Source organism: Anomaloglossus baeobatrachus, chromosome 3 (assembly GCF_048569485.1).
Source record: "Anomaloglossus baeobatrachus isolate aAnoBae1 chromosome 3, aAnoBae1.hap1, whole genome shotgun sequence".
In the NCBI taxonomy this organism is placed as follows: Eukaryota; Metazoa; Chordata; class Amphibia; order Anura; family Aromobatidae; genus Anomaloglossus; species Anomaloglossus baeobatrachus.
In genome coordinates this window covers 391,612,085-391,634,230 of record NC_134355.1, presented here as the reverse complement: position 1 = coordinate 391,634,230, position 22,146 = coordinate 391,612,085, and the positions used below count along the sequence as shown (strand labels likewise).

At 41.7% G+C, this 22,146-nt stretch overlaps 1 protein-coding gene across 2 annotated transcripts in view; it reads left to right on the top strand.

Annotated features, from left to right (window-relative positions):
- The window catches only part of SMAP1 (small ArfGAP 1), a 315,731-nt gene that overhangs the window by 282,278 nt on the left and 11,307 nt on the right, over positions 1-22,146 (top strand). For both annotated transcript variants that reach the window (XM_075340237.1, XM_075340236.1), the window contains 2 exons: positions 11,072-11,240; positions 14,803-15,131. In XM_075340237.1, coding sequence (XP_075196352.1) covers positions 11,072-11,240; positions 14,803-15,131 — 498 coding nt within the window. The remainder of the gene's footprint in view (positions 1-11,071; positions 11,241-14,802; positions 15,132-22,146) is intronic.

The window sequence follows — 22,146 nt, the reverse complement described above, 5'->3', positions numbered from 1 at the left end:
GGGGCCACGTGGACGCTGCAGGGGACTACTCCTATTGTACTCCTCTCCCCCCAGGACTACTCCTCCTATTATACTCCTCTCCCCCCCCAGGGCTACTACTTTTATTATACTCCTCTCTCCCCAGGACTACTCCTCCTATTATACTCCTCTCCCTTCACCTCCAGGACTACTCCTCCTATTATACTCCTCACCTCCAGAACTACTCCTCCTATTATACTTTTCTCCCCCCAGGACTACTCCTATTATTATACTCCTCTCCCCCCAGGACTACTCCTCCTATTATACTCCTCTCTCCCCAGGACTACTCCTCCTATTATACTCCTCTCCCCTCACCTCCAGGACTACTCCTCCTATTATACTCCTCACCTCCAGAACTACTCTTCCTATTATACTTTTCTCCCCCCAGGACTACTGCTCCTATTATAGTCCTCCTATTATAGTCCTCCTATTATACTCCTCTGAGGGGTGCGTAGCATGGGGGATGGTGTATATATATATACAAAAATCATACATTAACTACACAATAAATTCTAGAATACCCCATGCGTTAGAATCTGGCCACCATCTAGGGTTAGCATATCACCACTCCCATATTTTTCCTCAGTGTCTGGACCAGCTCTTATAAGTGCACAGTGTGTTGTGAACTGTCCTTTTATTGGAATGTATAGGAATCTGTACGACGCCATAAATTCATTGTGTATTATACTACACATCTGTATAAATGGCAACGTTTGGGCGGTTTACTGTCTCGTGTGCATTTCTTCATCCTGCCTATAAATGGAAACTGATTGTTAAATCCCCCTGCATGGCATCATTACATTATGTTGTTCATAATGAAAGGTGTGAATAGAGAATTCCTTGGTTTGCAGGATTTTAATGGCTGGCTGTATTCTGCCGATACAACAATGTAATCTTAGATTTCGGCACATCTGCCTCTACTTATATCAGCATTTACGTTTAAATCCCATGCACGAAAAATTAAGAAAAATGTTTTTATTGCATATGTTAGATATTTTCTGCGCCTTGGAGCATACATCGTCTTCCCTTACACCTTCCTTTCATACTCCGCACTGTTAAATAATGTCCATTTGTTTTCCGCTGATGATGCTGCTTGACAGTTCTGGCTCTGTGTAGTGAAATCTTTCACTTGCTGTTCTTAATATTCTCCAATTTCTTTCCCCCTCCACTTAAAGCGAGCGCAGCTTTTATCCTGCCCTGTAGCACTTACCTTGTAATTACATTTGTTTCATTGTAGCACTCTGCTTCTTCTAGTCGCCAATTAAATTGCAAACTATCATAGTAGCAGTAGTACATAGTCTCATCTGTAAACTGCTATCTGGAAGATCACACTGGATGTACTGGGGCTTTTTTTATTATATGTACAGTGGGGAAAATAAGTATTTCATACACTGCCAATTTTGCAAGTTTTCCCACCTGCGAAGAATGAAAGATTCCAGAGAATCACATTATATGATTTTTAAATAATTAATATGCATTTTATTGCATAAAATAAGTATTTGATCACCTACCAACCAGTAAGAAGTCTGCCTCCCTTAACCTATTATTTTTTCATTGAGAATCCCTCCTACTCTGTACTCATTACCTTTATTAATTGCACCAGTTTGAACTCGTTACCCGTATACGGCCCCTTTCACACGTCAGTGATTCTGGTACGTTTGTGCTTTTTTATAAACGTACCAGAATCACTGACATACGCAGACCCATTATAATGAATGGGTCTGCTCACACATCAGTGATTTTTCACTGCACGTGTCTTCATGCGGCTTACCCGCGTGTCCGTGATTGCCGCACGGAGACATGTCCATTTTTTTCTGGCATCACTGATGTCCCACGGACCACACAGTGGTGTGGTTCGTGAAACACGTGCCAGAATAAAACGTGCTTTTAAAATAAAAATCATTTTTACTCACCCTGCTCCGGCGATGACCTCTGCAGCCCGTGGAGCCTGCTGTTTCTGAGCCGGCTCATTACTGTCGCGCATATTCATGATGCACGACACAGCCGACCCGGATGCAGCTGCTGCGGGGGTCGGCGCCATCCGGATGCTGCACCGCGGGAGCGATCAGCACCATGGAGAGCGGGAGCGCGCACAAGTGAGTTAGGCGGGCTTTGCACACTAAGACATCGCAGGTGCGATGTCGGTGGGGTCAAATTGAAAGTGACGCACATCCGGCATCGCATGCGACATCGTAGTGTGTAAAGCCTAGATGATACGATTAACGAGCGTAAAAGCGTCGTAATCGTATCATCGGTGTAGCGTCGGCGTAATCCATAATTACGCTGACGCGACGGTTCGATGTTGTTCCTCGCTCCTGCGGCAGCACACATCACTGTGTGTGAAGTCGCAGGAGCGAGGAACATCTTCCGGCGTCACCGCGGCTTCCGTAGGATATGCGGAAGGAAGGAGGTGGGCGGGATGTTTACATCCTGCTCATCTCCGCCCCTCCGCCGCTATTGGCCGCCTGCCGTGTGACGTCGCTATGAAAGACGTCGCCGGCCAGAGCGACGGTCGCAGGGCAGGTGAGTGCATGTGAAGCTGGCGTAGCGATAATTTTTGCTACGCCAGCTATCAGAAGATATCGTACCTGCGACGGGGCGGGGACTATCGCGTGCGACATCGCAGCATCGGCTTGCGATGTCGCAACGTGCAAAGCTTGCCTTAATCTCTAAGTGCAATCACGGGCCACGGAGAACGGAGCCCGGATTGCACTTAGACAACCCACGTGTGCCGTAATTCACGGCACACGGAGGGACATGTGCGTGTTTTACACTCCAGTGTTTTTCACTGACGTGTGAAACGGGCCTAAGAGACATCTCTTTACACATTCAAGCTATCACACTTCAACCATGACCAAGACCAAAGAGCTATATAAGGACACGAGTGACAACTGTAGAGCTGCACAAGGCTGGGATGGGCTACAGGACAATAGACAAGCAGCTTGGTGAGAAGGCAACAACTATTGGCGCAAGTATTAGAAAATAGAAGAAACACAAGATGACTGGAAGTCTTACTCAGTCTGGAGCTCCCTGCAAGATCTCGCCTCATGGGGTAAGAGTAATTCTGAGAAAGGTCCGGAATCAGCCCAGAACTACACAGGAGGACCAGGCCAATGACCTGAATAGACCTCAGATCACAGTCTCAAACATTACCGTTAGTAACACACTACGCCGTGATGGATTAAAATCCTGCAGGGGCACGTAAGGTACTCTGGCTCACTCCAGCACATATCCAGGACCATTCGCCATTGACCATCTAGATGATTGATCTAGAGGAGGATTGGAAGAAGGTTATGTGGTCAGATGAGACAAAAATAGATCTTTTTGGTATCATCTCCACGCGCTGTGTTGGGTAAAGAAAGATGAGCACAACCCCAAGAACACTGTCCCAACCATGTAGCATAGGGGTGGAAACAACATACTTTTCTTCAAAGTGGACAGGAAGTCTGTACCGTATTGAGGGAAGGATAGATGGGGTTATGTATCGCAAGATATTGGCCAACAACTTCTTTCCCTCAGTAAGAGCATTGAAGATGAGTCGTGGCTGGGTCTTCCAGCAGGACAATGACCCGAAACCACACAGCCTTGGCCTAGCCAATCTCCAGACCTGAACCCAATAGAAAATATTTGAAGGGAGCTGGAACTCAATATTGCCTAGTGACAGCCCCGAAACCTGAAAGATCTGGAGAAGATGCGTATGGAGGAGTGGGCAAAATCCCTGCTGCAGTGTGTGCAAACGTGGTCAAGAACTACAGGAAACATCGAACCTTTGTACTGCAAATAAAGGTACCAAATATTAAGTTCTTTTTTTTATTGTATCAAATACTTATTTCATGCAATAAAATGCAAGTTTATTATGTACAAATCATACAGTGTGATTTTTCTGGAATTTTTTGTTTTGTCTGTCACACTTGGTGTATCTACGATACAAATTAGACCTCTCCATTCTTTATAGATGGGAAAACTTGCTAAATCATCAGTGTATCAAATACCATACTTATTTTCTCCACTGTATAGATTTTGTGGAGTTCAACTTTTTATTTTTTTTTCTGGATCAAGGTTACATGTTATGGGTGCCTGTGATAGTGATGCAATTACACAGAGACACATTTTTCTGCAACTAGAAAAATAGGATCAGCCGTATAATCCCGAAACATGAAATATTCAAATTGTTTCCCATTCCACAGCTGTGATGCCTCCAGCCGACCAAGTGTTATATATAATGATGGGGTGCAGAAGGCGTTCGGAAATATATATGTCTACATTTTTACCATTTTCCACTGATGAGAAGTAGATATATATAGGAAATAGAAAGCCAATGATCCATGAGTACTTATATTTTGGAATATGGTTTTTAGAATGATTTCTGGCTGTACAGGGGTATTTTCACATTGGACATTTGCATTTGTTTAATAGCAGCAGTAGCTTACCTTTGTACCACTGCCAAATCATGTATGTATTCATCAAGTGAGGCAGAATTTAGATCAAGGGTGACCCTGACGGGAGAGATTTTGACAGGTGTCCAAGAGGAAGACTTTGAAGTCTGTTTGGCTTGGGTTTTCTTGAGACATTTAAAGGGTGCTATAAGAATAATTTTTCCTATATGACCATTGACATTTCTGATTATTAGCAATAAAATGGACTTCGATGTATTTTTTTTTTTTTTATTTCCAGGGGAAAAAAAAGAACACACTTGGTGTATGCAAGACGTGCAATTAGTGATTCATTGTGATTTGGCTTCTGAAGGTTATGCTCGGCAGGCAGGTCCGCAGGGAACTGGGGGAAGTGTAGCTGGAGCGCTGGCTAGTTAGGCAATATCAATTTTATACAGAGGCGTGGGAAGTCAAAGGAGATGGGTGCACAGTGCATATTTGTAAATTGGATGAATCTGGGAAAAGCACAAATTTGGGGACTCATGAGACCGGAGATTTGTTTCACTGGAAAGAACAGGCAAGCTGAAATAGTTACATGTTCTAATGCCTGCCCGAAGGAAAATGAGCTCTGTAATTGTTACATCCCGATTGTTGGGTTTATATGCATAGTAATTATCGGAGCGACTGTTTACAGCCGCTCTACACAATACCTGAAAGGACCACATGTTAATAAATGAATTCTATTTTTGGTTTATTTATTCAGATTGTAACTTTAATTCTGTTCTGTTGCCGTTACCAATTTGTGGAGAAATAATGTCATATTAGCAGTATGTGGTCTCAATAATAAGTTAGTGTTCCTTTTTATTTCCTGTGAAACTAATTGAAGAGTGACAACTTTTAATATTTTTGTCCTGTTTGAAAATAATTGTCACCACAGAAAATGGCAGTGTCCTTATAGTTTAAAATAGTTTATTTCTCTACTATGTGGTAATATTTGGACAGACATGTAATCAATAAAAAAAATAAAAGCGAAGGTAGACGATCTATATGTGTGTACATTATATAAAAAAAGTGAGTACACCCCTCACATGTTTGAAAATATTTTATCTGTCCATGGGACAACATTAAGGATATGACACTGACACAGTGTAAACTAGTCAGTGTACAGGTAGTATAACAGTGTAAACTTAGTGTGTCCTCGAACTCAACACACATCCATTAATGTCTAAGCCACTGCCAAAGAAAGTGAGTACACCCCAAGTACACACCTCCCTGGTGTCGTGTCATGTGACTCATTAGAGTTACAAGACCTCAGGTGTGAATGTGGAGCAGATGTGTTAAATTTGATTTTATCGCTCTCACACACTCTTATACTGGTCACTGGAAGTTCTCGATGGCACCCCATGGCAAAGAATTCTCTGAGAATCTAAAAAAAAGAATTGTTGCTCTACATAAAGTTGGCCTAGGTTATAAGATTGCCAACACCCTGAAACTGAGCTGTAGCACGGTGGCCAAGACCATACAGTGGTTAACAAGACCGTATCCACTCAGAACAGGTCTCACCATGGTTGACCAAAGAAGTTAAGTGCACGTACTTAACGTCATATCCAGAGGTTGTCTTTTCAAAATAGATGCATGACTGCTGCCAGCATTGCTGTGGAGGTTAAAGAGGTGGGAGGGGTCAGCCTGTCAGTGCTCAGATTATATACCGCACACTGCATAAATTGGCTGTGGTCCCAGAAGGAAGCCTCTTCTAAAGACTATGCACAAGAAACCCGCAAACAGTTTGCTGAAGACGTCAGACTAAGGACATTGATTATTGGAACTAGGTCCTGTGGTTTGAGGAGTCGAAGCTAGTTATTTGTTTCAGATGGTGTCAGCCGTGTGTGGCGGCAACAAGGTAAAGAGGACAAAGCTAATTGTGTCTTTCCAACCGTCACGCATTGTGGTGGGAGTGTCATGTTTTGTGTTGCATGAGTGCTGCCGGCTGTATAGAGCTACTGGTCATTGAGACAACCATGAATACCAACATGTACTATGACATACTGAAGCAGAAGTATGATCCCCCTCCCTTTTGTATTCCAACATAATGACCCCCATAATACCTCCAAGACGATGACTGCTGTGGTAAATAAACTGAGGCTAAAGGTGCTAAACTGGCAAGCATGTCTCCAGACCTAAACCCTATTGCATCTGTGGGGCACCCTCAAATTGAAGGTGAAGGAGCACAAGGTCTCTAACATCCACCAGCTCCGTAATGCCATCATGGAGGAGTGGAAGAGGATTCCTTTAACGCCTGTGAAGCTCTAGTGAAATCCATAGCCAAATGAGTTAAGGCAGTGTTTAAAAATTAAGGTAGCACACAAAATATTGACACTCTAAGTACAATGTGGCCATTTTCACTTAAGGGTGTACTCACTTTAGACATTAATGGCTTTGTGTTATGTAGAGGGCACAACAAATTTATACTGTTATACAAGCTTGTACACTGACTACTTTACATTGTTTCAAAGTCTCATGTCTTCAGTGTTGTCCCATGAAAAAATTACATTTTAAAAACAAAATTGAGCGTTTTTCACTTTTGTGATTATATTATATGATTATTGATGCCACTTATCGACTGGTAGAGGTCACGTCCCAACTTGATTGTACATAAAGGCCATAGGACCTCTGGTGCTGCTGAATTATATTGTATAGTGACTGTGTAGGCTTGTCTTTTTTTTTTTAGTTAGCACAGCTGTTTGTATTCTAGACTTCTGCTAACTTCAGCAAGTCAAGGCCTTGTCAGCAGTATTCTCTCCCAACTTCTATCTCCTGGCCAAGTTCATCACTTACAACATTGTCTTTTCCCTTGTTTTCGCCCTACAACCAATCATTGGTTTCTCTTGATTATTTCATGCAGTCTAGGAAATAAGGCAAAGTATTAATTGTTCAGCTATGCTGTTTCGCAGAAGCCAGAGGAAATTTTATAAATCTAAACAACTATGGCAATATAGTGGATCTTTGCTGTATGGGATCTCAGGATTTTTGTATGTTTATAGCTGTAAAACATACTATTCTAAATGCCTGCAACTAAACGTACATATCCTTTTATTGGAGTTTTACATACACAAACCATTATTAATCCTCTACTAAAGTAAGATTTACATGCATATCCCATGTCAAGTTAGGGTGTATGGAGCTGGATGAGGAGCTGAACTTGATCAACACAGGGTCGTTGCTTTCTGTGTTATATAGCTGGCACCTCCCTTTAACAGCAGTGACCAGAGCTAGCTTAGATCTCTGCTGTTTTAACATTTAGATGCTGCTGTCAAACTTGGACAGGAGCATTTAAATAGTTCTAAATAGTTTGGTCATACGTTTGGGCACCCTTCGCATAACTCCTCTTTCAAGATTTTCTTTTTCTTTCAAGAATTCAAATTGATCACAGTTTCAAGTCTCTTACATGGGGGAGAGAGTTAGAAACTCAGAGTAGTTTAAAAAAAAATTTAAAATAAAAAATTGTAAGTTTTAGTACCATACCTTGTCCCCATCTAAAATTAAAGTAATAACCATATTTGGTATTGCCGCGGTCTATAAGTGAAATGTATTTAAATATAACATATGTTAAGCATATCATAAATACTGTAAATAAAAAAAACAACAAAACCAAATTTTACATTTTTTGATCACAGTATCTCCAAGAAAATGCAACAAAAAATGTCATGTTTCCCCAAATTGATACGAATAATAACTACAGCTCTGCACACAAACAAATAATCATACGGCTCCATCAAATAAAATAATTTAGAATTTTTAAAACCACACCTGGCATTGAAAGTATGGCTCAAATGATCATGCTGATGATTCACTTTCTTGGACTAATACTAGAGGTGGTGACAATGAATTTGCTGGACCTAGTTCATCCAATGGAAACCTGAAAATTGTCTCTTACCTTTCGGCATCCTCTTCATTTCTTTTGTCACAACATCCATTTTGTGGCATGATGCAATCAAAAGAAGAGTCATGATTGCTTGTAGGTAAGACGCAGCTCTCTGGGCTCCCATTCAGTGACTACAGACTACTAATGTGCCCGAAGGACCGGGTCCTGCAAATCCGTTAACACCAACTCTAAATAATGACTGCCATTTTGAACATGCTCAGTGCCAGTCATCTGATTATCATAATTTATCAGTGATTTTTACTATATAGTTCTATGATGCAAACCATGTGGACAGACCTGTGTATTTTACAATCTACTTTTAAAAATGAATCGTTAATTATCTAAGAATGGCTGTGCAATTCTGCAGGTAACCACTGAATAGGTTGCCGCATACATATTATCATGATAAGCTCGTACTTGCTCTTTTTAGTGGTTGTGTTAAGTAGCCAAAACCTACACTACTCTAAAAAAAATAATTAGGGATATTTGGCTTTAGGGTGAAATTTCAGGATGATCCTAAAATGCCCTCTAACCTTTTCAGGTGAACTTATTTGTGACCTCTAAATGTTTGGATGCACATGTCCAACTGTGCAATGTTTCAGTACTTTTTGCACAACTTGCTGTTCTCCAACAAGGAGCTTAATGGCCAAATTCACAACAGGTGTTTGATCCATGAATTGCCCAATAAATTTCAGGGCTTTAATTAGGGTTCGTATTTAAACTGTCGTCCTCATCATGCTGTTCACATTTTGACATCATGAGACCAAGTCGGCATCTAACATTTGGTCAAGAGTACCTCGCCATTGTGAGGCTTCTGGCAGGATCTTCTCAGATGGAAGGGACTACTGAGTTTAGACTGTCACAGAGTTTCATCAGCAGGTTGCCACAGAGATGCTGAAAGAGTCACATAAAGGCATAGAAGTTGACATCATTGGCCACATCCCACACGCATGACTGGTTCATTGTGAACAATGCCCTTTGTAACCAGCACATTTAAGGGAGATAAGAGGCACACAATTGTCACTTCAGACTATTCTAAACCATGTTCTGCCTGCTAGACTACATACAAAGGTACCTGACCACACCACCAGGCACAGGCATCCTCGTCTTGAAAAGGCCAAGGTGCGTATATGCTGGACGAGGGCCCGGTGGGCCTCAGTGCTCTTCACTGATGAAAGTCGATTCACGCTAAGCAGAATGATGTTGGAAACGTCAAGAAGAATGCTGTGCATCAGCTACTGTTATCACCAGATGATCCTTTGGTGCTGGTGGTGTTAGTATGCGCAGGTGTGTCAAGCCAATACAGAACTGCCCATCACTTTGTGAATAGTAGACAAGCCCCTACTATTTGAATAACATTGGTCCAGTCATTGTGCCTCTGCATAAACAACATTTCATCTTCATGGATGACAGTGCTCCAGCTCATTGAGGTTGCATCATTGGGGAACAGCTGCTGGAGACGGGAGTACCTCAGTGGAGTGGCCTACACTTTCTTCAGCCCTGAATCCCATAGAAAACCTATGGGATCAGCTGAGTCGCTATGCAGAGACTCCTAAATCTGAACCCCAGAACCTCAATGATCTGAGGGCTGCCCTCAGTAGACAAAAACTTGACTTATGAACAACATGAGACGTCGTCATCAAGCTGTAATTTTTGTAAGTAGTGTAAATAAATTCTTTGTTTTATATGTAATGCTGCTTTTTCTATGTGGTGGCCAAGATATGTCATGTCTTCGGAATATTATCCAGAAGCTTATTTTACAGATTATTTTATTTTGTTGTAAGCTTTTGGTGCCAGTTTTTTTCTTCTGATGACAGGCGAATAAGAGATGGCAGACCAGCCATTTATGATGTCCAAAAACCATTGTAGAACATGTTTAGGGTCATCGGAGTTTGTGAAGTACAGGTCTTACAAGGTAGCCTACACATATTTTTTAATAGCTTAGTGTGATGTTTCAATCTGTTCCCCATTCTCATTGGAGAAGTTCTTGTGTATCTCTCAAAGTTCAAAGAATCCCTTAGTTTGGTCACTAGTAAATGCTTCTAAAACATTCAATTCAAAACCAAATTTTGGTAGTTTTTATTGTAAAGTGTAAGGCGGGCTTTGCACGTTGCGACATCGCAAGCCGATGCTGCGATGTCGCACGTGATAGTCCCTGCCCCCGTCGCAGCAGCGATATCTTGTGACTCCTGGCGTAGCGAACATTATCGCTACGCCAGCTTCACATGGCCTCACCTCTCCTGCGACGTCGCTCTGGCCGGCGACCCGCCTCCTTCCTAACGGGGCGGGTCGTATAACGTCAGAACGACGTCACACGGCACGCGGCCAATCAAAGCGGAGGGGCGGAGATGAGCAGGATGTAAACATCCTGCCCACCTCCTTCCTTCCGTATAGCCGCCGGCGGCAGGTAAGGTGATGTTCCTCGCTCCTGCGGCTTCACACACAGCGATGTGTGCTGCCGCAAGAATGAGGAACAACATCGTACCTGTCGCGGCAGCGTAATTTTGAAAAAGTCGGAGCCTACACAGATGATACGATAACTATGCTTTTGCGCTCGTTAATCGTATCATCTAGGATTTACACACTACGATGTCGAAAGTGACGCCGGATGTGCGTCACTTTCGATTTGACCCCACCGACGTCGCACGTGCGATGTTGCAACGTGCAAAGCCGCCCTAAGTGTCTATCCAGTTAACTAGTTATCTTACACCTTGGTTTCAGAGTTTGACTGCTTACATGTCTTCTTTATTTTTTCAAGGTTACATCTATAGCCCCAGCAGCTCCCTGCATACCTCAGTCTTCTGGAGACTTAGATTTATTTACTGAACCATCTACAAAGTCTGATGACTCTACTAAAAAGCCTTTATCTAAAGACTCCATTTTGTCACTTTATGGTACAACAAATATACAGCAGCCTAACACAACGGGTAAGTATTGGGCAAGTTTATAGGCTGTATCTGATTGATGCTTTTCTGATTTACTACTACTTGTGGGTAAATATAGAAGTTAAAGATTGTAATGCACTTTCTTTGATAAAAATATTATAAGAATGTTAGCTCAGGCCATGTGTGGGTACTGGGATGAATGTAGAAAATTTTACAGATCAGTTGGACCGAAGTTTTTAGTGACTGCTGTGTAATGCTTAAAGAAAAGGGCAGTGACCAGAGTCGCCGAGTTGTTCCCTAGCAATAGCCACTGATGTATGGGAGGGTGATACCCCATCAGCTGTTGGTCAGACATACAGCTTAAAGGAAAACTCACTCTAGTTATGCTTCCAAACCACAACCAGCATGAATCGGAACCTGGCTACGCAATTGTGGCCAGGTTCATCTTTTCTGTAACTTTCCGGCATTTTGGAAAAAATATAGTTTGTATATCCGGCTCAGGAACACTTTGCAGAGAATTGACTAATTTGGTTTTACCCCTATCAGCTTCTCCCAGCTCCTTTGCTGGGTATTGCCAGGTCTCTTCCACTTGTGTACTTATTGAGGGGCCAGTCACTTAACTGAGGTGGCACCAGACCCATTTTATCTCTGCCTACGGTTCCCGGCCGGCTCTTAAAACTATTTCTTTTCTGACTGACACCCCAGGGCAGTTTGTAGAAAAAAATATAAATGGCTGCAATTGTGCAAACATGCTGCCCGTGTATTGAGCAGCATGATTCAAGTTGCCTTTAAAGCACCACTCCAGCGTTTTTCTTTTTTTTTTTCTCTCACTTGGAGTGGTGCTTTTAATCTAAGTTTCCTGACCCTCCTAATATTACCACCCTTCCGCTTCTTAACCTTATTCCAATGCCTCTCCGATCCCACAGCGCAATCTTATGACACCAACTTCTGACTGTCCGGAAGACAGAAGTTACATCACAAGCTCTCAGTGTAATCTATAGAAGGAGGGAGGTTCGCAGCACTCAAAGCATGACGGACGTCAGATAATCCAAGAAAAAAGTCGTAATTAGAATAAAGGAGACACGGTCTTAAATTGGGTAAACACAAAACAAAAAGCTTCTTTAATCTGTGACAGAAAAAAATGCTCAAGTCATTAACTTCCATTATACTCTGATACTTGAGTCGCGCCCATCCAAGCATCCATCTGCTTGTTACTAGTACCAAGCATCCAAGCTTGGTAGCGCTCTCTCATCACTAGCAAAAACAATAAAAAGTAAAAAAATAAAGAAAAAAAAAACATAAGTTCAAATCACCTCCTCTTATGCCCCATTGAAAATAAAACAATGTAAAAATACACATTTAGTATCACCGTGATCAGAAATGTCCAATCTGTCAATATATTAAATAAATGAATGTGATCAGTAAGCAGCGTAGTGTAAAAAAAAATTAAAGAACTCCAGAATTATAGTTTCTGGGCTGTCGCAACATTGCAATAAGAGGCAATCTACCCATCGCATCTACCCAAAAATGGTATTTGTAAACAGTCAGCTCAGGGAGCAAAAAATAAGCCATCACACAGCTCCAGATCCCAAAAAATGAGAATGTTAGGACTCTCGGAAAATGACGACAAATGCGCAATTTATTTTTTATGGGTCAAACTTATTTTTTTTTTCACCAATTAAGTTAAACAAAGCTACATGTTTGGTGTCTAGAAACTCGTACTCACCTGGGAATCAGGAATCGTATTACCACGTCAGTTTTACCATATAGTGAACATGGTAAGTAAATAAATAAAAGCAATTGTGGAATTGCACTTTTTTTTGCAATTTTTCCCCGTTTTTTACTACACTATATGGTAAAATTAATTTTCATTTAAAATACTGCTCGTCCCACAAAAAGCAAGGCCTCATAAGGCTATGTTGACAGACAAATTAAGAGTTATGGCTCTCAAAAGGAGAGGAAAAAGAAAAAAAAAAAACAGAAAACCACCTGGTGGTGAAGGGGTTAAGCTCTCAATACAAGTCTATGAGAGCCAGAACAAGGCCAGAATGAGCCAATCATAGACTTACATTAAAGTGACCCCCCAGCTCACTCCATCAAACACTGGAGCAATTCGACAGGTCACAAACTGTAGAAGACCAACTTGAGCGGTGCTCATAAGGAAAAGACGGTGGCAGTTGAGTATTAGACCGGAATCAGGAAACTTAGATTAGAAACACCACTCCAGCAGTAATAAAAAAATAAAAATAAACATTTGAATGGTGCTTTAACCCCCTCAAGATCAAGGATGTGTGTGTATATAATATATATAGATAGATATAGACCGTATATAAGTCTTTGGCCGTGGCTGTCCCTTTAATGCTGGCTCAAGTGGCGAGCCCACATTATTCCCGCTAATGTCTGAACAGACGTGCAGCTAACATGTCAAACAAACATGTTAAACTCTGACAACATGACTCAACGCCCTCCGGTGAGGATCGTACTGTTCCCCGCCGCCATCAGCGGGGCTCCAGTGTGTTGCAATGACAGCATCAGATGATTACCCCTGTCGCTGTTATGACTCACTTCCTGTGAAGGCTAGCAAAACGCTGGCACTCACAGGAACACAGCTTTTCTCCTGATCAGAACGATGCTGAAGCAACACTCTGATCAGGAGAAGCGATCAGATTGTTCAGGCATAAAGTCCCCTAACGGAACTAATAAAACCATTAAACAATGTAAATAAGTTTTAAAAAATCTGAAAAAAAAAGCCAGAAACCTGAAAGTTCAAATCACCCCATTTTGCCCTGTTAAAAATAAAACAATAACAATAATATTTCACATATTTGGTATTGCCATATTCAGAATTGCCCGATTCTATAAAAATATAAAATCAATTACGGTAATCTGATTGGTAAACAATATAGCGAGAAAAAACACCTTTTTTTGGTCGCTGTAAAATTTAAAGTGCAATAACAGACGATAAAAATGAAACATCTATCCAAAAATGGGGTAATTAAAAATGTCAGCTCAAGACGCAAAAAATAAGCAATCACTGAGCCCCAGATCCCAAAAAATGAGAACCAGAAGTGCAATTTTATTTTATTTATTTACAAACCTTTTTTGATTATTTTTTTTTTTTTCACCATTTTAGATAAAAGTAAAACTTTACATGTTTGGTATCTATGAACTCGTGCTGACCTGGGGAATCATACGGCCAAGTCAGTTTTACCAAATGGTGACCATGGTAAAAAAAAAACCCAAATGTGCAATTAAACTATTTTTGCTATTTCACCGCACTTGGAATTCTTTTCCCGTTTTTCAGTACAATGAGGCAGAATGAATGACTGCATGCAAAAGTACAACTTGTCCCACATATTGCTATATTAACTGAAAAACAAAAGGCCTCATATTGCTATATTAACTGAAAAACAAAATAGTTATGGCTCTTGGAAAGAAGGGGGAAAAAAAAAGTGGAAGATCGCCTTGGGGTGAAGTGGTTAAAGAAAACGACTTGTTCTTTATGAAAAATACATTGTGTACAGTGACAATAGGTTAACTGTTCATTATTTTGCATTTTTGTACAACCCTTGACTTATAACCTATTTTTTTTTCTTAAATCTAGGTATGTTCATGGGTCCACCATCAATGCCATACGCCACACAACCAACAACAAACTTCCAAGCTTTTGCTCCAATGGGTGTATCTGTTCCTGCAACTACTGGGATGATGGGTAACATGATGGGTCAACCCATGCCTACCATGGGACAAAATTCTGGAATGATGGTTGGCATGGGAATTCCTAATGGATTTGTAGGAAATACTGCAGCTGGAGTTATGGGACTACCTCCTAATATGATGGGACCACAGTCAGGAATGGTCACAAATATGGGTACACCTCCAAATAAGTTTGGCATGCAGCCGAATCAGCCTGCCACTTGGAATATTTCACAGGTAATACCTTAAACTGTTAAAGGTTTGGGGCTATAAAACCTCAAGTAATCTATATATCGTACACCCATACAGCAATTCTGGACCACCAAATTTCAGCATAAAGGTTTTGGACACACTGTATATATTGTAAGTGCATAAATCACTGATACTTAAAATAGTTGTTGGACAAACATATTAAATGTTTTAGACAAATCAGAGTTCAGTTGGCATTACAGGGTTTTCTCATATCAACCATCTAAGTCAATAGAGAAAGCTGGGCATGTGCAGCCACCTCTGAAGTCAGTGCCTACAGTACTCTGAAGGACAGTGGATTGAGCAACTGCCTTTCACACACAAGTGCTGTTCTCAGTGGTTCAACATATAGCACATACAGTTAGGTCCAGAAATATTTGGACAGTGACACAATTTTCGCGAGTTAGGCTCTGCATGCCACCACATTGGATTTGAAATGAAACCTCTACAACAGAATTCAAGTGCAGATTGTAACGTTTAATTTGAAGGTTTGAACAAAAATATCTGATAGAAATTGTAGGAATTGTACACATTTCTTTACAAACACTCCACATTTTAGGAGGTCAAAAGTAATTGGACAAAAACCAAACCCAAAAAAAAAATTTTTATTTTCAATATTTTGTTGCGAATCCTTTGGAGGCAATCACTGCCTTAACTCTGGAACCCATGGACATCACCAAACGCTGGGTTTCCTCCTTCTTAATGCTTTGCCAGGCCTTTACAGCCGCAGCCTTCAGGTCTTGCTTGTTTGTGAGTCTTTCCGTCTTAAGTCTGGATTTGAGCAAGTGAAATGCATGCTCAATTGGGTTAAGATCTGGTGATTGACTTGGCCATTGCAGAATGTTCCACTTTTTTGCACTCATGAACTCCTGGGTAGCTTTGGCTGTATGCTTGGGGTCATTGTCCATCTGTACTATGAAGCGCCGTCCGATCAACTTTGCGGCATTTGGCTGAATCTGGGCTGAAAGTATATCCCGGTACACTTCAGAATTCATCCGGCTACTCTTGTCTGCTGTTATGTCATCAATAAACACAAGTGACCCGTGCCATTGAAAGCCATGCATGCCCATGCCATCACGTTGCCTCCACCATGTTTTACAGAGGATGTGGGGTGCCTTGGATCATGTGCCGTTCCCTTTCTTCTCCAAAGTTTTTTCTTCGCATCATTCTGGTACAGGTTGATCTTTGTCTCATCTGTCCATAGAATACTTTTCCAGAACTGAGCTGGCTTCATGAGGTGTTTTTCAGCAAATTTAACTCTGGCCTGTCTATTTTTGGAATTGATGAATGGTTTGCATCTAGATGTGAACCCTTTGTATTTACTTTCATGGAGTCTTCTCTTTACTGTTGACTTAGAGACAAATACACCTACTTCACTGAGAGTATTCTGGATTTCAGTTGATGTTGTGAACGGGTTCTTCTTCACCAAAGAAAGTATGCGGCGATCATCCACCACTGTTGTCATCCGTGGACGCCCAGGCCTTTTTGAGTTCCCAAGCTCACCAGTCAATTCCTTTTTTCTCAGAATGTACCCGACTGTTGATTTTGCTACTCCAAGCATGTCTGCTATCTCTCTGATGGATTTTTTTTTTTTTTTCAGCCTCAGGATGTTCTGCTTCACCTCAATTGAGAGTTCCTTAGACCGCATGTTGTCTGGTCACAGCAACAGCTTCCAAATGCAAAACCACACACCTGTAATCAACCCCAGACCTTTTAACTACATTGATTACAGGTTAACGAGGGAGACGCCTTCAGAGTTAATTGCAGCCCTTAGAGTCCCTTGTCCAATTACTTTTGGTCCCTTTAAAAAGAGGAGGCTATGCATTACAGAGCTATGATTCCTAAACCCTTTCTCCGATTTGGATGTGAAAACTCTCATATTGCAGCTGGGAGTGTGCACTTTCAGCCCATATTATATATAGAATTGTATTTCTGAACATGTTTTTGTAAACAGCTAAAATAACATAACTTGTGTCACTGTCCAAATATTTCTGGACCTAACTGTATGTGAATATTAGTATGTAAGTGAATGTAGGGTGCTGATGGATTACCATGGCATGTTCAGGACTGCTCAAGGCCCTCCTGGCTGCCATCTTAGGCCTATTATGAAGCCGAGCCTAATGCTAGGCTTCAAATCAAATCTCAGTGACCCTATAACCAATAATACTGTAGTATTACTGTATATAGTGTGAATGATCAAGTTATCGTAGGTTCATGTTCACAAAGGGAACTAAATAAGAACAAAGTTGAAATTAAAAAATATATGTGTAAATCACCCCCTTCCTTCCCCATTCAGAAATAAAGAAATTAAAAAATGTTAAAAATAACACCTTTTAACATCATCCTGTTCATAAAAATCCAATTTATCAAAATATAAATTTAAATGGTATAGTAAACACCGAACAGAGGGGAAAAACTGTGCCATAACGGGTGGTGAGTACAGGGTCTTTAATTTTTACTGGGTGAAACAAATGGAGTAGAAAGGGGTTGTCCTGGTAGTTGCACAACCGCTTTAAAAGAAAATAAACTTGATCTTGACATAATCAGAATGACCCAGAGAATTATATGGTGAGATGAATTTTACTCCACACTGCAACAACAGAATTGCTATTTTTTTTTATTTATTTTTTTTAACTCCATTTCACCCAACGTTGAAGATCTTTCAGAAAATAAGTTATGGCTTCCAAACGAAAGCAGAAACTTGCTAGACCTTGAAGGGGTCAATATGTCTCCCCTTTTTGAGAACTAACATGAACCCCAAATACATTTTTTACAATGATATGACTTTTTTTGGCTGTAAACTTGGGTAAGTATAATAAAGTAATGAAGTTCTTTAGTATAATCTAATGAACCAAATAAATAAACTCTTCAGAAAACGAAGTGTCTGTGTAAGGTGTTAATGATGAAGACAGATCTGGTGTCTGAACTTTGGCTATTAATATTTCTGGAGTGGTCAAAGGTTAGATGCTTAATCCATGTTCATGTGAAGTGAAGGGAATTCATTCAATACTGTAAATTGTGGGTGAAATGTGATAGTCTTGGGTAACAGCACTGTCATTTTTTTTGTTCTTACCAAGACGCAAATACGAAGACTAATTAGCAGCGAGCAGCTGGTGATGGCAAACTTTTTAATTAGTTTTAAATGCTGCCCACATGCAAATGCTCCGGCACATAGCTTACAGCTTTTATTACTCCCAGATTTTTAACTGCCATTATTTCATGCGAAGCTTTATAGCGACACAAGTGAGAATGAATTGTTTAAAGCAACAGCATAAAACATTCTTTTTACTCAAATATTTGACCACAATGTGACTCCAAGTATCCTATTCTGGTGTGTGGAGTATGGCCAGTCTTGTATGGCTGCAATATACAGATTATTCCCTTCTGTATTCCATCAACACCTTTGCTCCCTTAAAGGGAACCTGTCATATTGAACATGGACTGATCTGCTAGCATCATATTAGGTCTCGTGCACATGGGGACCCCATGAGCTTAGTAACCTCACATCAGGTGAGGTCACTGAAGTCACCTGAGGTAAAGTTACCTGCGGTCACAGGTGGAGGGCCGTGGCTAACCTGAGTGATGAATTCACCGCTGATCTTACTCAATCTCTGCCTGAAGCTCACAGCGGGCAGTCATGTTCCATGATCACGCGTTGTGACTTTAGGTGTAGCAGAGCTAGAATCGTTGTGGGACCTTGTGTGGATTACATCAGACCTGCAGGGGTGTTTTGGAAGTTGTTAAACTGGTGAAAGAGGGTGCTTTTGTCTTTTATTCCAAATAAAATAATTCGTTGTTTATTTACTTTCACTTACAGATTAGTAATATAGGGGGGTCTCATAGACGCCTCCCATTACTAATCTATGGCTTTGTGGCAGCTGTGGGCTGCCATTAACCCCTTATTACCCCTATTACCACCACACCCAGAGCAGTCGGGAAGAGCCGCAGCAATCCTAGGTGGCTACAAGCTGATATTTTTATGTTGGGGTGGCCGAATAAGCATGGGTCTCCCCAGCCTGAGACTACCAGATCCCAGGTGTCAGCTTTATCATGGCTGGGTATCAAAATGGGGGGGGGTGCACTTTGCTTTTTTTCATGCGGTTCCTCTTATTTAGGTACACAGCCAAGATAAGCGCATGGCTGGGGGCTGCAACCTATAGCCGTAAGCGTTTTCTGTGCTGGGTATCATATTGGGCGACCCTACGTCAATTTTTTTATTTATTTTTACTGTACGATATGGCCCCGCAAACTGGGTCTGTGATTGGAAGCGGTTGTTTTTAACCATGTCTAAATAAAAAGGAACATTTTACTTGGTAGTATCCTCATATTTTTTCCTTTGGGAGTATTTTTACTGTATGAGGCTGCAGCATAGCGGAGAAGGACTTCACATCCATTTGCGGTGAGTCTTATCTGCACTTTTGTCTCTTTTTTTTTTTTTTCTATGTTCACCATTAGGGTGTTCTATAACAAACACTAGTGAGGACCATAGTGACTACATTGACCCAGTTGGGCACTGAAATTTTAGCATTATCCTAGGGAAAGCCAGATTTCATGTCTCCAGTACTGGCTGCCTCATATTGATGTTTGGTCAATAGCCACATGGTTTATTTGAGGCCTGCAGCCTCATTGTTGATGTTGGATCTGCGGCCTCATGGTTGATGTTGAGCCTGCGACCTTGTTTTAGTGCCTGGCCTGCTGCGTCTGCCTCAATGCGTTGTGTGATGTGGCCTTCAGCTGAGAATGACCCTTGATAATGAGCATTAACTATGGGCTACGTGGCCTTGCCTACCTCATTAATCAGCTGATTCTTGGCTTTCACGCCCCCTGAGGACGCTTTAGGCGAAACACACGTCGGGTTGGGGGATGTGGACTCGACATACAGGATCCCACATATCTCCAGCTATACTACTCATTTACACTTTGATGTTTATATGATTTGTCTCTCTGGCCATTGGGCCTGCATTGTTGCTTATATGAGACACCATTACATCCATCATGGTGGTTTGCATGTACTGCTCAGTTATTGTGTCCTTTTACATCACAATTTTTGAAACAATTATATTAATCATCTGAAATTATTTATAGTGAAAAACATTTCATGTTATGCCTTAGCGATGGCAACACATTTTTTGAGATACATGTATTTCAATATGAATTAGTCTGACCTTTTTGCAGCTTCTTTTTTGTGATGTAATATTTTACTGGCTGTGTCATCCTTGTCGATCCTCTGTCCCCCTGGTATATTATTACCATCTGTCAAACACCTTTGCTGTATCTATTTTAAATAATTTTTTGAACTTAAATAAAAATCTCATGATATGAATATTTTTTTACTTGGTCACCTTTTTCAATCACCACGTATGATTGATTTTTCGGGGTTTATGATTTATCTGGTGGTCTTTTTTATAATGTGGACTTGTTGAGATATATATGACTCTTGGCTTTGTAGGTTTATTTTTAATTACTGCCTCCTAACATGATTTTCGTCATGTTGCTTCCTACCCTTTTTGCAATGCCACTGAGCTGGAAGGATGAATTTAAAGGGAACCTGTCATCAGAAATTTAGCTATCCACCTAAAAGTTTCCCCCTCTGCAGCTCCTGGGCTGCATTCTAGCAAGGTTCCTGTAGTTTTTCTTGCCCCTTTTAGCCCAAAATAAACACTTTATAAAGTAGTACCTGCTCGTATGTAAATTTTCTCATTTTTCCATGTGGGCGGTCTGTCTGGTGTCTGTGCCTGTCCTCCTACCGATTTACGCCCCCCCCAGAACGCAGAATTTCAAACCTCAAGACGCCGCCCCTGGGCGCCTGAGGTCCTGCGCATGCGCTCTGCTACCGTAGCGGGACAGTGCACAGCGTGCACGTGTGACCGCTGGTGATGGTATGCGCAGGCACGATGTTATGGGCGGCGCTGTGAGTGTCCTCAGCAAGTGCCGCCCATAACCTCGTGACCGCACTTTCCTCTCTTCCTCCATCGTTCTGCGCCAGCGCTCGCTGGCGCGGTGACCCGACGTCACCTCCTCCCATCTATTTCCTGCTGCAGGGCAAGATGGGAGGAGGTGACGTCGGGTCACGGCGCCAGCGAGCGCTGGCGCAGAACGATGGAGGAAGAGAGGAAAGTGCGGTCACGAGGTTATGGGCGGCACTTGCTGAGGACACTCACAGCGCCGCCCATAACATCGTGCCTGCGCATACCGTCACCAGCGGTCACACGTGCATGCTGTGCACTGTCCCGCTACGGTAGCAGAGCGCATGCGCAGGACCTCAGGCGCCCAGGGGCGGCGTCTTGAGGTTTGAAATTCTGCGTTCTGGGGGGGGGGGCGTAAATCGGTAGGAGGACAGGCACAGACACCAGACAGACCGCCCACATGGAAAAATGAGAAAATTTACATACGAGCAGGTACTACTTTATAAAGTGTTTATTTTGGGCTAAAAGGGGCAAGAAAAACTACAGGAACCTTGCTAGAATGCAGCCCAGGAGCTGCAGAGGGGGAAACTTTTAGGTGGATAGCTAAATTTCTGATGACAGGTTCCCTTTAAGAAGATATGGAGGTCGGTTGTAATTAAGGAGGGAGCCAAAATGTAGACCTGCAGAAAGCTGCTGAATTCAACAGATTCCCAGTCTATTTCTCCTACTTTGGATGTACTTATTTTACTGAATCAAATGTAACCATAGTAAGCCCCGTGATTCTGTCTAAGACTGGATTGGTCAGCATTTCATTTCACAAAACCACGTCTGTGCTAGTTTATCCTTCTAGTTAGTGTTATATGATGGACATGGTTGTGCTAAACCAAATGAAACCATTTCAAGTCCAGTTGATCCTTCTAGTTTAAAGTCCTAAAATGGACTGGTTAACATCTAGGCTTGGTAAACATCTATGTTCCAGTCCCAATCAATCCTCCTAGCAGTAAAATGAACATGATTGCCCTAAGCCTGTCGGTACTCTTCTGAATAGCAGTCTGCCCTCCTAGTATGGAGTCGCAAGTTGGACTTGTTGGTATTGG